We start from the raw sequence: 15,412 nt of genomic DNA, 5'->3' as shown, positions 1-15,412 counted from the left end.
GAGGCCACCGCTTCGCACGCCACTTCCTCCTCCTCGGTGTCTCGCTTTCGTTTCTGCGGGTTGCTCAAGCGTCCACGCGCTCGCAGAATTATAAGGACGATCCTGATCGTCCGTAATTATTCGATAATAGTTTCTCCCCACGCACCTGGCAGTCTTACGTTCTCCGATACGTGGCGTCATTCGGAGCATCGTCCCCGCGAATGTTGGCCATGGTTCGCGGTGGCTTGGCTGATGCTTCGTCTCTTTTAATAAGCTCTCTTTGTAAAAGCAACTGTTGCTCGATTATTAAAGTGCTAAAGAGAGAGCTAAAGAGAGAATGTTATTGTTGTTTCAACAAGATTCAATGCTTCGTTTTAATCTTCGCTGCAATTTCGCGATGGTAACATAATAATACTCCGACCGACTACGCGCTGGAATATCTCGATGCTGCGTCTGCTTTCTCTTTACGCTCCATATCGTATTGACGGCTCTTGTTGCGAGTGCATCGTATAATTTGATCAAGAGAGGCTCCCGCGGCTCGATATCCCCGTTTTCTTATTTTAATGTTGTAATTTTTACGATTTTATGAAAAAAAAATAATAATGATTAAATTTCGTAAAATGATCACTGCAGAACGCTTCTGAAAGACACTCCATCAGATAATCAAACTGAATCAAATATATTTCATGTTAATAAAAAGTCAACCTTTTTCAATCAAGATTTAATATATCTTTAATATTATCAATTATTTATTATTATTATTATTATTATCAATTATTATATTATTAACAATGCACGTACGACACGCATAATACTGCATAATACTGCGTAATATATTCCTAATATATATTTCAAAGCATAGTAATTATAATAATTATTATATATTATATTATATCATTATAATTATTATATTAATGCACTACCGTGCAACTGCAGGAATCGCCGGAATAACGTTGTTCACAATCGGGACACAGAGCCCATCGTGGGATAGAATGTCAAGCTCGGGTTACTCTTTTCAGACGATGGTGACGGAGGGACAGCAGCAGGGGCACGATGAATACAAGAGCACGGTGGACACGGACACGCTGGAAACGGCAAGGCTGGAGCTCCGTGAGGACGACAGCACGAGGCAGCAAGCGTTGGAGCAATTCCGTCATTGGATCGAGAAGCATCCCATGATCAAGCGGTGCAGGACCGACTCGCTGTTCCTGCTGAGGTTCCTCAGGACGAAGAAGTTTAGTCTGCCGATGGCAGAGGAGATGCTGGAGCGCTACCTCACTATCAGACAGCTCTATCCCGACTGGTTCCAGAAACTCGACATCGATGACCCGGATATCGAGGCTATCATCGACAGCGGCTACCTGGTGCCGTTGCCGAAACGGGATCAGCACGGCCGAAAAGTGATACTGTCGTGTGCAGGTAACGCGATTCCAAACACAAGATTCTACGTTGCAAAATAAAAGTTAAATAACTTAAAAGTTAAATAACTTTGGAAAATAAAGATATCGACTTTGTTTAGTTAAATTGATGCGATTGACTTTAATAATGATGTTGATCGTACGATCAATCATTTGCTTTATTTTTCTGCTTTTAAGGACGCTTTGATCCTTGCAAGTTTTCGTCGATACACATGGCGCGAGTGCACAGCTTGGTGGTGGAATCCTTGATGGACAACGAGGAGAATCAGATCCGCGGCTATACGCACATCAACGACGAGTCGGGATTGACCATGAGCCATTTCAGCGCGTGGTCCTTCACGGACATTCGCAATATGCTGAGATGCATACAGAACAGCACCCCGATGCGTCACAAGGAGACACATTTCATCAATATTCCCGCCAGCGTAGCGAAGATCGTCGAATTCGCCATATCGCTGCTCAACGACAAGCTGAAGTCTCGCGTAATGGTAAATATCATGAATTACATGGCTCGACATAATGTAAATTTGCACGACCGATGAGTCACGCGTTCGTAATGTGGACTCTGTGGCAGATGCACAAGGATATGCAGGAGCTAAGAGACGCGGTAAATCCAGATATACTGCCGAAGGAGTACGGAGGAGAAATTCCACTCTCTGAAATGATCGGTACGGCGATTTTTCCAATTTTCTTTTCTTCCTACCCCGAATATAACGGATAAGCTAGAACATTTAAACGGAGAAACGGGAAGATGTGAAAAGGGCAAAATTTAATTGTAATTATATATAAACAAAAAATATATTACAAAAATTGAAATTGTCCATTTGCAATGAAATTATTTATTTCATAAATTGCAGGAACTTTTCTTACAACAATTTCTGTTAATGCTGTCTAACAAAGTGCTATCTAATAGAATCGAATTTGCGATTACTCAAAAATATCTTTTCATTATTTTCTCGTTTTATCTTGATATTATTTTACTTGTTGTCTGTATGTACACGCGCGCTCATTTTCCAGCTGAATTTAAAAAGGAACTGCAGCAGAAGAAAGAACAACTCAAAGCCCTCGACGATATGCACATCGAGATATCACCAAAAGACTGCCACGCAGTCGACGAGGAATTTGGCGGGATATGCGGCTCGTTCCGGAAGTTGGAAGTGGATTAAGAGCAATCTACTTCTACTTTCCACTTCTTCCGTTGCAACTACTTAGGTTTAACAGTTATTTCCATGTGATTGCATATTACATCGACAGGCAGTCGTATGTTTTGCCAAAAACAGATATATGTTACATCTCTAACAGAAAATAGTCATCAATCATGACCGTAGAAGTATATTGTTATTATGTTATTATGACACATGCGTGAATATGTTATACGAATATGTTAATGCGTTATAGCTGCACAGATGTTTTCCTGGTTAATTGGTTTTAATCTTAATAATTATTATAATTAAGACATACTTCACTTTAGATCTTATTACGATATACTTTAGCTTTTCTTATAATAACAAGAATGTGTACTTAATTAATTAGTGTTGAGCAATATTATTGGTACGATCGGATTTACGTAAGTATAAGAGAGAATTGCTCTCGCATAATACCTCGAGAAGCGTTGTGAATAGCACTATCCATTAATAATATGTAGAATACGTTTGCTTGTATCGTTGCAGAGCACAGTAGTCTGTTAGCTCGTTCCGCCGGTGGTACCAAGTTACCTATGATCTATTAAGTTGCTACTTTGGGATACATCGGGAGACGAATCGTAACCCGACCGAGGTGCCTCAAATTGCGACACTCGACGCTCTAATTACGAAACGCTCACTCACGCGATCGCGTCGTTAATTAGCGAACCTTACGCGCGTTTGAGTTGAAGGAGCAAGAAGTGGTTAGGCGAGTAGCATAACGACGTTAGGGATGATTTGTTAAGTTACGTATGTTTATGTTGGAGTTCTTAGTTACGTTTAACGAGCGACGCAATCCCGGGACCTCCGTGCAAAAGTCTTTCCGTCGATTTGCGAAGCGTAATTGTAATCTTGTGATTATTTTAGTTATTTGTTGTTAGTTATTATTCTAGTTACGTTTGCATTGTGATGTTAATCGAATATATATATATATATATATACATATATTGTAGCCCGTTTTCTTGCATACATTCAGCATGCGATTGGTGTAAAATGGATTGTGCGATTTTACTTTGAGTTTTTTTACGTTTGCGTAATATTAACATGTCAGGCGGTCGCATTTTGTGCCGAATTTGCGGTGAAAATACAAGCTTGAAACTAATGGATATCTCGCATAAGTTTTCAGTTCGAAGGAAGATCAATGACGGACGCATGTGATAGGAATTAACAATTTTATAGGTAGTTTTCTGAATTTACATAGGAATTTACAGGCGTTACATGAATAAAAAAATATTTTATCCATGGCTATTAAAAGGTTACTCCTCCAAACGAAATCTGTCGAGCTGCTAATTGCCGAGAGGCCTTCCATTCCATCTTCCCAGTAGTTCAAACATAATTTAATTATAATTTATTTCATTAGAACACAAAACGTTAATTCTATATCAGACAAACGTGAATCCCTCATGATCGGAAGAGAGAGATCAGAAGAACGCTGCTCCAGCGCATGACTGAGAATGATCACATTTACCTCGGAGACACTTTTCAATCATGCGTAAGTTATACACATTCTTATGTGTATAACTTTATACGATAGAAAAAACTCTATCATATTAAACATATTAACATAACTAATTCTCCTTCATTATGTACACACTTTATGTTTATTGATTCTCGTTATCGTTATCAATGTTTATTATTTGCTTCAGAAACTCCGTGCTCGCCGGCGCTGTGGTAAAAAGGCTTCCTGAAATTCGAGAAAAAATTAAAATGCAAGCTGGATGTCGCGTACGATTCCGCAGAGAAAGATTATATTATAAGCACGCCAATGTTTGTACATCGATGAATGCAGATTGTTATCTTATCGTCGCTGCATACGTTCGCGTGTGTGTGCAATTGTTTACATACCGATAAAATGTTTTAGACTATTATCGGACGCGATAATTCTGCAATTGCTTCTTTGTTCTACTTTAAATCCTACGCAGCGGAATCGTTGATCGGTCTCATATAAATTGGCGCCCTTCCGTGGATTCAGGTGCGGCTGCCCGCTAAAAGGGTTAATGAAGTCCGCCCAGTAACCGATCATTTTGAGCTTCGTACATATGTCCGAGGCTGCTAAAACAAACTAAAGCAAAGCGGAGACTACTAATGAACACGCGTGTCTTCTCTTCTGGCCACCTGTATTATTTTTGGATTCTGTCTGCACGCACTGCGGCATGCAGATCGTACGATGTATACGCGCGACTTACATATTTGGCTAGCTTCTCCGTTTCGATCTCCTTGCGCCATCGCATCGATTTAGGATTCGCTCTCTGATTAATAGTTATAATGGTGAGATGTGACGAGACTGCGTCCAAGGATCCTGGAAACAATTCCTCTATGCTCTTCCGCAGCAGGATTGGACATTCTTGCGCTACGCAGTCCAACATCGGCCGTATCGCCTTCCAGTCCCCGAAACCGTTTCTACGACAGCTAACTTTGTCGTTCAAGGATTCCATAAACGCCTCTTCACTGGACAGATCGACGACGAAGTGGGTCTTGACTTGGGCAGTGGTTGTAGCATCTAGCCAGGCAGGTCCTACACTTCCAGGAAGATAAAAACGGAAGCCTCTCGGCGTCAACAGCTCCCAGTTGGAGTTGGTACCCAGGACGCTGCTGTCAATATCTGCTATTTTGTAATGTGTTCGCGATAATAAATGTAACTTGACCGACATAAATATTCGCGTACGAAATATTGTTATATCATAGTGTGTGTAGTATGCCTTTTTGATTCACGTAAATGATCGAAATTTGGCCGGAAGAACGAATGTTTACCTTAAAGCTATTCTTAGAAAATTTTCTAAAGCTGTTTTTTTAGAAAGAACAATTTTAAGGTAAAAATTTGCCACCAAGTACAAGGTCCAATTGCCACGGCGAGAGGTTATACATTCGATTATTTTGAAGCTTATTTATCGTATTACTTAACGCTGCATACGCGAGGAGCTATAAGAGAAATAATCTTAGCAGACGTATTTCGCATATACATACGATTATACTTATTATATACGTATGTTTTATTTAAAAACAACGTACGCAATCTACATTGCCACACAGGCCGATACAAGCACCTCTTCCGTTACAGAGTAATGAATAATAATTAATCACATGACTTGCACAAGCAGTTGCTTAATACGCATCTTTAGAATTCAGAAGCGAGAATATTTAGGCGCAAGTTCGCGAATGATGTTGTTTGACACATCGACCGATGATGAAAACCAAGAGGTTACTCACCGTCCAAGGAGTCGTCATTGACCTTGATTGCCTTGTAGGAACTCGTATTTCTGTCACCGCGACGCGAATGAAGGGCCTTTGGGAGCAAATTGGACAGCAACGAAGTACCGTGCTTCCTGCTGTACCTCACGCAAAGCATCTGGAAGCAGTGGTTCGCAGGTTACATCAGCGAGTCGGTTGGCAGACGGGCAACCACTCCGCGCTCGGGCGAGCACTTCGCATTACCGTTACGAATAATGGTGCATCATTTAGGACGCAGTCAGTTGGGGAAGATAATTTACATAGCGGATTCGGACGCTGCGAGGAAAACAACGTACGCGTTCGCGGTTGAATACAACTGATTACCTATCTATCTATATCAATCACAGACTTGTATATATATAATGCACTAAACATACTGCTGCTTAGTCGACGGACCAATCAGTACGTACGTAACGTGCTACATAGGTTAGAGCGCATGCGCCAAATGGATAACTAAAGAAACCGACAACGCCATATTTATGGAAGCTTCTATTAAATTAATTAATATTATATTAATTAATAGTAATTATTAATATTTTCCTGTTATTAATATTAATATATCCTAAAGAATTTTATTCCTGCGTTGGTTAGTTATCTCGACTGTTTCGATATTTCGATAATCGCGATAATAGTGATCGACCTTTGAATGGCGGTCAATTACGAAACATGGCGCGTCATAGGTTATTTTGCGTTCGCGTCACTCCGCGCTTTTCACAATAATTTTTATCTGAAACTGAGTTTCTTGCATGAAAGGTCATCGCGAGTGCCTTATGGATCGTCGGATACGCGTCGTGATTCTCGCGAACATCACGCGCGCTCTCGATTAATTGATATCGAAAGTTACATTCGGCTTCCGGTTTTCTGCGCGCGCGCAACGCAATGCGACAGTTGCGATTACCTATGACAGAGCGTAAGTTGTTTATAATAATTTTAAATATATTAGAAAAATTATATTTTTAATCGAAAATTTTTATTTCTTGTAAATTTTTTTTAATTTCAGAATTTACGTAATCAGGGTCCCCACAGAAGTAAGGCCCACTTATTTGCCGGCTAGGCAAATGTGGCCCTCCTGACGCCCGGCGGCCGCTGGCTGCCCCATCTGTTACGCGGTGTGCGGTAAAGAGAGGATCGAAAGTAGGCCTTCGAAAATCGCTCGGAAAATTCAGATCGTTCCGAGCTCTGATCTAACGTATCGCTCGATAATAATGTAATCATCCGTCACAAGATAGAAGTTATTTCGAACTTCTCACTTGTTTCTTCAAATCTGTTTACACTTTCTACACATACAGCGGCTGATAGAACTCTAAAGGTACAATTTCATGCTGTCGCTCGTCGCTCACTTTCAGCGACAAAACAGGTCACGTGATAAAAATTGACCAATATCCAGCGTTCATTTTGATCACGTGACCTGTTTTGTCGCTGAAAATGAGCAACAGGCGACAGCATGAAATTGTACCTTTATTTGTGTGAACCTGAAACATGTTTATATATTATTTCCACTTGTTGTGTCATTTCAAATCGTCCTTGGCCGTGGTAAGATCTATTCAGATGATACTGTAGAGTGTAGTGATATGTTTCAGCATAAAGAGCTGTTAACGGTAATAACTATAATGATTGTACGAATTTCTTATTATACTTATATTAAAAACGTTACACTTCAAAATGCCGGTAAGCCATCAGAAATAGTTGATATTTATTCTTATTTATTCATTCTCAAAGATAAAATAAGGTATAATAATAAAGAGCAACACTGTACGGTAGAGATACCGGAAAGACGTAGAAGAGTACAATGTTTTGATATGAAAAATAAATGGTAATTTAGTTCTTTGTCGTAAAGTGTTATTTACATTGTGCTTACATTTGTCTTGCTATCAGATGTGACATACAAAATGAATAAAGTTTTGAAGATCTTGTAAAATAATTTTAACATATTATTAATAATACGATTTATTACTGAAAAAGAAAAATTGTGGAAAGAAAATGACGTTTTTTTATGGATGTACACGATATATTATAATCAGTTAATTTTTTCGGATGACGAAATGTTGTTACAGATATTTGAAAGAAAATTTCATATCCGATTCCTACAATTATTTATAATAACATGTATACAAGCGGAACATCTGTTTTCCAAAATTAAAACACATAAAGGACTTGGTTATCGTTTACCAAAAGATGTACAGCCGCGGCACTATAATATCAGCATCGAATTTTCTAACATGCTGTATTTTTTACGTGGCGAATGCAAAATTGATATTGAAATTTTCGAACCAACATCAAATATTAGGTTACACAGTCCCGAACCGGAAAGAACCGAAGAGCTAATAAAATATGATGCGATAAAATTGATTATGAAGAATAATAGCGCAGATGAACTTACAAAAGCTGACGAATATACTCCAAGGACTATCGGATACTCCGGGGAGGAGAACATTCTAAACCTCTGTTTCAATCAGCAGCTATCTCCTGGAAATTACTCCCTGTCCATCTCATACGAGACAAATATTATTAATATAAAGGCATAGAAGAAGGTTATTTTCTTATAATCCCACCTGAAGCACGACAGTGAGTTAACATTATAAATACTTATCGTATTAAAATATAATACTTAATATTCATTAATGTAAGATACATTAATATACAATAATAATTATTACATGTTATAAAGTAGTAAATAAGATATATAATTTATATCTATAAATAATTTTAAGAGCCTATTTAATTTGAAAAAAACAGTAATAAATTAAAATGTTAAACATTAGACACAGTCCCTCAAAATTAGTTATCTATAATAACACGTAATAATAAAATATGCCAAACGTCGTGCTTTAAATAAAGCACTATGCTTGCTTATTGCTTAACTTGATAATTTTATTCAAAACATTATTTAGACAATGTAAAGTATATTAGGACTGTTCTTAAAATAGGAATGTATTATTGGCAACAAATATTCACTCTATTGGAGCTCGACACTTGTTTCCATGTTGGGACGAGCCGGAACTTAAAGCAACATTTCAATTTAGATTCACTCATCTGCAGAAATATAAGATATGGCCAATCTCGGTATCTGAAAGATCTGCACGAGAGGATTATAAACGAAACTGGCTCTGCACAAATTCTTTCATTGAAGACAAAATATCTACTTATCAACTGATGTTTATACTAACTAATTTTGAGTTTTCCATTAAAACTAAGTTTCTAGCTTACAATGCACTAGGCATATATCATACAGTAATCAAACTTTCTATAGCAAGTAGATCTAGAGTGGAAAATTCTATGCAGGTTTTATATGATGTGAGTAATAAGATCCTACATTCTACGTGGTACCACAAAATTCCTTTGCGCAGGAATATAACTCTACTTGCAATTCCGGCTATGAAAGAGGATGTCATGGCAAATTGGGGGCTCATTGTTTATGAGTATAGCGATAACAAAATTATTATTATTATTATTTGCTAATATTTTATTAACGTAGAATTTAATCACATGTCTATTGAATAAGAAAGAAATAGATTACAGATGTTATTAGTAGCTGTACGAATTTATATATTAAACTTTATTATAATATTGGTTTAATTTAATATTGAACATTATATTAGACTTATATCTTTACATATATATGTACATAGCAATATTTTAAATATTGTGTTACAGAGAATCGCTTGTTACTTATGATAAACAACTAGATAGCTATACCCGCCAACGAGAGGTAGTAAACACAGTAGCACGTGGAATAGCATATCAGTTGGTAGAAGAAAATATAGTCACACTGCCGTGGTGGTCTCATTTATGGTTCAATAAAGGGCTTGCCGCTCTTCTTCATGTGCAAATTCTAGATGAGGTTCTTTTTATATTATTAACACAAGCTTCAGTAATATTCGGTTCATTCAGTTAAATAAAGTTTCCCTTTATAGGTGTTTTGGGAATGGGGATTTATGGATTTGTTCGTGGTTCAAGTTCACCAAGACTGTCTTCATCTCGACACAAATTTCATAATGAAGCCTCTTTTATATGAAGTCCAGACATCATCCGAAATTAAATCACTTTTCTCTTTTCCAATTTATGTCAAAGGTAGGCCAGAATAAGAATTAATAAACGACGCTCTGTAATTGTTTAACAGCAATTAACATAAGAAAATTGAAAAGCTATTTTCAAATCTTAATATGTATCGTATTTATATGCCTTATAATATGTAACTGTTTTATTGTATAACTGTTATGTAAAATATGTTTTAAAGGATTAGGTAGTGCTTAAATATTACTTAGAATGTATTACTTAGAAAAAGTTAGTACATCTAAGAAATATTAATATTAAAACAATGTACATATAATAAGGTATTTTAAATGTATTTCATCTCAGCAATATTATACATGGTTGAATATATAAATTCATCTTTTACAAATACCTAGTTGTCTTTTACATTTACACTTACATTCATTTCTACAGCACCTGTCATATTGCGCATGGTACGACATATTATGGGCAAAATGTTTGAAGAGAGTATCAAGAAGTCGATCATTTAGTGAGTAACATTCAGTAATACAATACCGAGATAACGTATATGACATAATAAACACGGTATAGTTTTAGGATAACTTCGATGTCTCATTATTATTTGATTACGAAAAATGTAAGCTACAGTATCAAATATAGCATTTTATAATATAGAATTTCAAAGGTTTTTTATGATTATCAGTAGTAGTAATAACTTATAGTCGCCAGTAATGGAGAAACAACTTGAATAAATTTATTATCGACAATCTGGCCAAATGGTATTTACATCAAGGACAACGTTTCGGCCTCGAATTTAGGCCCTTATCAAGTCCATAACTTTAAGACAAGTGTTCACAAAACAACGCAACTTGCAAATACATAAACATGTTCCAACGAGTCAAATATTCAACAAAGTTACGCTGTTACAAAGGATCTAAATTTCAACACTTATCAAATAATAAAATTTTTTACTAGATACACAAAAGCTGTTCAGTACACCAGAACTGTTAGAGACGGTTCTGGTGTACTGAACAGCTTTTGTGTATCTAGTAAAAAATTTTATTATTTGATAAGTGTTGAAATTTAGATCCTTTGTAACAGCGTAACTTTGTTGAATATTTGACTCGTTGGAACATGTTTATGTATTTGCAAGTTGCGTTGTTTTGTGAACACTTGTCTTAAAGTTATGGACTTGATAAGGGCCTAAATTAGAGGCCGAAACGTTGTCCTTGATGTAAATACCATTTGGCCAGATTGTCGATAATAAATTTATTCAAGTTGTTTCTCCATTACTGGCGACTATAAGTTATTACTACTACTGATAATCATAAAAAACCTTTGAAATTCTATATTATAAAATTGACTTGTTGGAACATGTTTATGTATTTGCAAGTTGCGTTGTTTTGTGAACATTTGTCTTAAAGTTATGGACTTGATAAGGGCCTAAATTTGAGGTCGAAACGTTGTCCTTGATGTAAATACCATTTGGCCAGATTGTCGATAATAAATTTATTCAAGTTGTTTTATGATTATGTTCGAGTTGGGTTTACTCTTTATATTCAATTACAAATTATCTTTCCTTCTTATATAATGTTATTATAATATGCGTGTAGTATTAATTGTATTTCTAAAATTTAGTATAACTTATGTGGACCTTTATATACAACTTATTATAGTTTTTATGATCTGAAACTATAAATTTATACATTTAGCTACTATGAATATTTTAGTTCGACTTACTCATGGGATCTGATACAAGTTCATACGTTATGTGGATCTATGGACGTAATCGATAACCAAGAGCTATGTAACTATACCATGAAAGATATAATGGAGACCTGGATAACAACAAATAATTATCCTATTGCACATGTTCATCGCAATGAAAGCACATTGTTCATATGTCAATCTGAAGAGGAATTTTACAACGATAATGGAAGCAAAGCGCTACGTCACTGGTTACCTATCACTTTCACTACATCGGAACAATTAGATTTTAATAACACAACCCCTCGTGATTGGATAACTCCAGAGAATAGCAATAGAATATCTGTCCGACTTACTCATAAGAATGAGTGGATCATACTAAACTTACAACAAACAGGTGCGTTAAATTGATATTCAGATTATTTATTTTTTACCTTATTTACAGTTTTATATGATTTCAACATTCCCACAAATGATGTACATTACAACATGCATAGTTATTTTTTAACTATGAATCTCATTGACGGTATCATTTAATATTACTTATTATGCAATAGGATACTATCGTGTAAAATACGATACAAACAGCTTAAAGTTCGTTACAAACTATCTACTGCATGAAAACTATGAGAAGATTCATGTTCTTAACCGTGCTCAAATCATCGATGATACATATTATTTCTTGATGAGAGGGGAAGTTACATACAACACGTTTATGCGTCTCATGAACTATTTGGCTCGAGACAGGGATTACATAGCATGGTATCCTATGTTACAAATTTTTATAGACCTATCGTATTTCTTACCATTTGCAGAAAGTGCAGTTATAAAGGTAAAGATAGTAATATTTTTAGTAAAAAGTTATTAAGAAGCATGTTATATGTACGTGCGTAATGCATAACATATTATTATAATAATATTTAAATTTGACATGAATAATTAATAAAAAGAGAATATCGAAATGTATGCATTAATATCAATTACAATGTGCAAAAAAACGAAACTAAAAGCAACAATGCAGAAAATGTGTAACGTTACTGTTTTACACGTTACATACATACGTGTTTATAGATAAGACATGTCGCAAAATTATAAATGATGTAGGATGTATTTGTGTTATGTAAGCTCGTATGCTCTATGGCAGATGCTATCAATTCAACTGTACAAATTCAAAAATTGTTGGAGATATATATTTATTGTAATATTAAAGGATTAATAACTTTCCATATTTACTTTTATAAACAACAAAACATTTATATGATGGTCACGTAATTTTTAACAACGTTTATAGCAAGATATGCGCTATATCTTGAAAAAGTTGCTCTCCACATTATCATACAACGAAGAGGTCGATGATAATGATCTCACTATGCGGTTGCGCCAAGAAGCTATAAAATGGGCATGTATTTTTGGTTATACAGAATGTCAGCACACTGCTACTGATAAATTGAAGGAACACCTAGAAGATCCCACAAATCGCAAGTAATTTCTGCAAGTACATTCTTTCTATGGTGATTTCTTTCGTACAATGTATAAAATTCGAGATATTAATAGTCGAAAATGCAGAACTTTTCGCGAAAAGCATTAACTGTTTGTTAAATTATGTATAATGACCCACATAACATTTTGCAAGTATTTTGCTAAGAATTTGCTCAGAAATGTTGCAAACAAAATGGCAACAAGGTGAGTCCTCATTTGTTTCAATATTGGTAGCAAAGAAACACGAAACAGCAACTTTACAGCACCTTTGGGGCAACAGTTGCGGTGAAAAATATATAATTATGGCATTATGTCAACAAAAGTGTGGCAAAAGTTAATTTCTGTCATTATTATAGCAACATGATAGCAATAATTGCCAGCAAATAGATTGCACTACTCTGCTTTAGCAAAAAATGTTATCTGGGGAGCTTCTGCAATATTTTCTACAGATAAGTATTAATGACAATTGCATTAAAGCTTGTTTCTATTATTATATATATTATATATTATTATATATTCGTATATAACATTTAAAAATAGTACAATACAACGTATTATGAGGTGACAAATCAAATGGGATAACTATATTAATTGGTTTTCGCTCTAAATTAACTTTAAAATACATTACATTGTTTAGTTTTTCATTGAGTCAGAATGATTGTTTTGTAACTAAATGTAGGCATTAATATCTTGTAGACATTACTATTGTTGTATTATCCTTTCTTCTTCAGCAGTTTGTCGAGAGATTTTTCAATTTTGCGAAATCTGTTAATAATTGATTGTACCGTTTATGATAATGAGAACTCTGTTATTGAATTTTATTTAGTTTTTGCATGTTATAGACTTTCGCCGGAATGGAGAGAATGGACGTACTGTAAAGGTGCGATGAAAGCGGATGAGAGTGTTTTGCAGAAATTGAAAGAATTACACATAAATGATTCTAAAGTTTTTAATTATATTTCATGCGCCGAAAAACCCCTTCTTGCTATTGACATGTTCTATGATTCATCTGTTATCAAGAAAAACAGATATTCCACTCTTTTCTCTTATGCCATCTTTGTTGATTATGCAGTGAAACATACAAATCAAATCATAGAACTTCTGCGGACCTACAAGTAATAAAATTGTTTTTTTACATTGCTCTTCCAAAATTATAGCAGGTTCCTTTAGTAGTTTAGTTTAATTACAACTTAATTCGTTTTTTTTGCAGTGCTTCACCTTCTGATAAAGAAAAATTATTAGTTATTGTTATAAATCACTTATATTCTAAAGAGGAAATTGAACAGGTAATTTTTATGACGGAATTCTTATGTGTAAATATGCTGGCACTATTGATATGAGTGCTATCCCTGCCAGCACTATACGTGGCAAATACGTAAATATGACGTGCTAACTCGTCGCATGTTACGTTGCAGCGACGTGTGAACTGGTATTCGAAACGTAATTGCCACGTTGCTGGCACGTAACTAACAGTCAAATTTCTGGTTACAGAAACGTTGCAGACGTGTATTTGTGTGACATCTTGAGCACCTATTTGCGACGTAAAAATGATCGATTGGTTTTGAGAAGTTTAAGATTAATTTTTACTATGTTCATAGAACATAGCAATTCTGTATAACCAAAAATACACGCATAAAATACTTAATAGACAAAATAATTAAACTTGGTTTATTTAAAACAGATAGAGGAAAGTCCCCGATTATGAGATACCATATCGATTTTGCCGAATGTAAGGAAATCTATAAGCAGAATTTAAAAATGTAATACGTTATCGTGAAGAGAATTTAATAAGCTTTAGGTTGGTAAAATGAAAAATCTAATTTAAATATTATTTTTTCTGAAAATTAAAAAAATTTGAAAAAAGAGCTTTACGCAGGGTCGAGAAAGTGTGCTCCTAATATAAGATACCTCGAGAAATCGGTGTTAAAAGTGCAAAATACATCAGTATTGCAATTAAAAAACTTTATTAGATAGTTTTATAAAAATACTGCTGCCACAGCCTTCGCCAAATCTTCACGATTCCACTGTCGACGCTTCCTCGTATCTCTAACCTCCATAGTCAGATTTTATAAAATTAAATACACAAAACTTCGTAATATAAATTCGTATTAACTTTTCTTTAACCGTAAGTAGTATTTTCTTTCTTTTTATTACACTACATAATCTTCATATTCGAGCAATAATTATCTCATATTAAGAGTACCCTGAATATCTCATTATACGAGCCACACGCCTAGCGGTTCCGCGATCATGAAATCTAACCTCTACAATTAAGCAATTCAACAAATTGCGTATTTTCCTGTTACTATGATTCTACTCTATCATTGCATACTGAATTTATTGCCAACCATTTCCTTATTATATAATAAACAAGGTTAAAAACTTACCTCAAATTCCTTTGACATGTTCACAATTTCACAAACCTTT

General features: G+C 35.2%; 3 protein-coding genes across 5 annotated transcripts in view; 2 read left to right on the top strand and 1 right to left on the bottom strand.

Annotated features, from left to right (window-relative positions):
* Positions 1-3,824, top strand: part of LOC105279462 (rhophilin-2) — a 19,421-nt gene extending 15,597 nt beyond the window's left edge. Inside the window, exons 12-15 of the mRNA XM_011339300.3 lie at positions 999-1,398; positions 1,575-1,885; positions 1,972-2,065; positions 2,415-3,824. Of these exons, the coding sequence (XP_011337602.1) occupies positions 999-1,398; positions 1,575-1,885; positions 1,972-2,065; positions 2,415-2,563 (954 nt within the window). The 3' untranslated portion in view covers positions 2,564-3,824. The remainder of the gene's footprint in view (positions 1-998; positions 1,399-1,574; positions 1,886-1,971; positions 2,066-2,414) is intronic.
* LOC105279603 (methylmalonic aciduria and homocystinuria type D homolog, mitochondrial) lies at positions 3,737-15,412 on the bottom strand. Of its 3 annotated transcripts, none has more exons than XM_026975370.1 (5): positions 15,373-15,412; positions 5,786-5,924; positions 4,765-5,183; positions 4,424-4,640; positions 3,737-4,262 (listed from the first exon to the last, which is right to left on the bottom strand). In XM_026975370.1, exons 1-5 carry the CDS (start codon positions 15,388-15,390, stop codon positions 4,180-4,182), a joined length of 876 nt encoding a protein of 291 aa, XP_026831171.1. In that variant the 5' UTR covers positions 15,391-15,412; the 3' UTR covers positions 3,737-4,179. The 3 variants fall into 3 exon arrangements, with proteins under 3 accessions (XP_026831171.1, XP_026831172.1, XP_011337817.1); XM_026975371.1 differs by having other exon boundaries at positions 4,765-5,180; XM_011339515.3 differs by lacking the exon at positions 15,373-15,412 and adding an exon at positions 6,011-6,164.
* LOC105279532 (aminopeptidase N) lies at positions 8,859-13,937 on the top strand. Its single transcript, XM_020031823.2, has 6 exons — positions 8,859-9,100; positions 9,461-9,647; positions 9,721-9,877; positions 10,253-10,328; positions 11,530-11,903; positions 12,064-13,937. Exons 1-6 carry the CDS (start codon positions 9,096-9,098, stop codon positions 12,372-12,374), a joined length of 1,110 nt encoding a protein of 369 aa, XP_019887382.1. The 5' UTR covers positions 8,859-9,095; the 3' UTR covers positions 12,375-13,937.

Source organism: Ooceraea biroi, chromosome 2 (genome assembly GCF_003672135.1).
Source record: "Ooceraea biroi isolate clonal line C1 chromosome 2, Obir_v5.4, whole genome shotgun sequence".
NCBI lineage: Eukaryota > Metazoa > Arthropoda > Insecta > Hymenoptera > Formicidae > Ooceraea > Ooceraea biroi.
The sequence above is the reverse complement of the archived record's forward strand: the minus strand, read 5'-3'. Positions and strand labels throughout refer to the sequence as shown.

Coding starts and splice junctions, on each gene's coding strand:
- LOC105279532 (XM_020031823.2), top strand. Junction 9,878..10,252: donor TTTTCCAATTTATGTCAAAG/GTAGGCCAGAAT, acceptor TCATTTCTACAG/CACCTGTCATATTGCGCATG. Junction 11,904..12,063: donor ACTAAACTTACAACAAACAG/GTGCGTTAAATT, acceptor ATTATGCAATAG/GATACTATCGTGTAAAATAC.
- LOC105279603 (XM_026975370.1), bottom strand. Junction 5,184..5,785: donor CAATGACGACTCCTTGGACG/GTGAGTAACCTC, acceptor ATTACAAAATAG/CAGATATTGACAGCAGCGTC. Junction 4,263..4,423: donor TAGTCTAAAACATTTTATCG/GTATGTAAACAA, acceptor CTCGAATTTCAG/GAAGCCTTTTTACCACAGCG.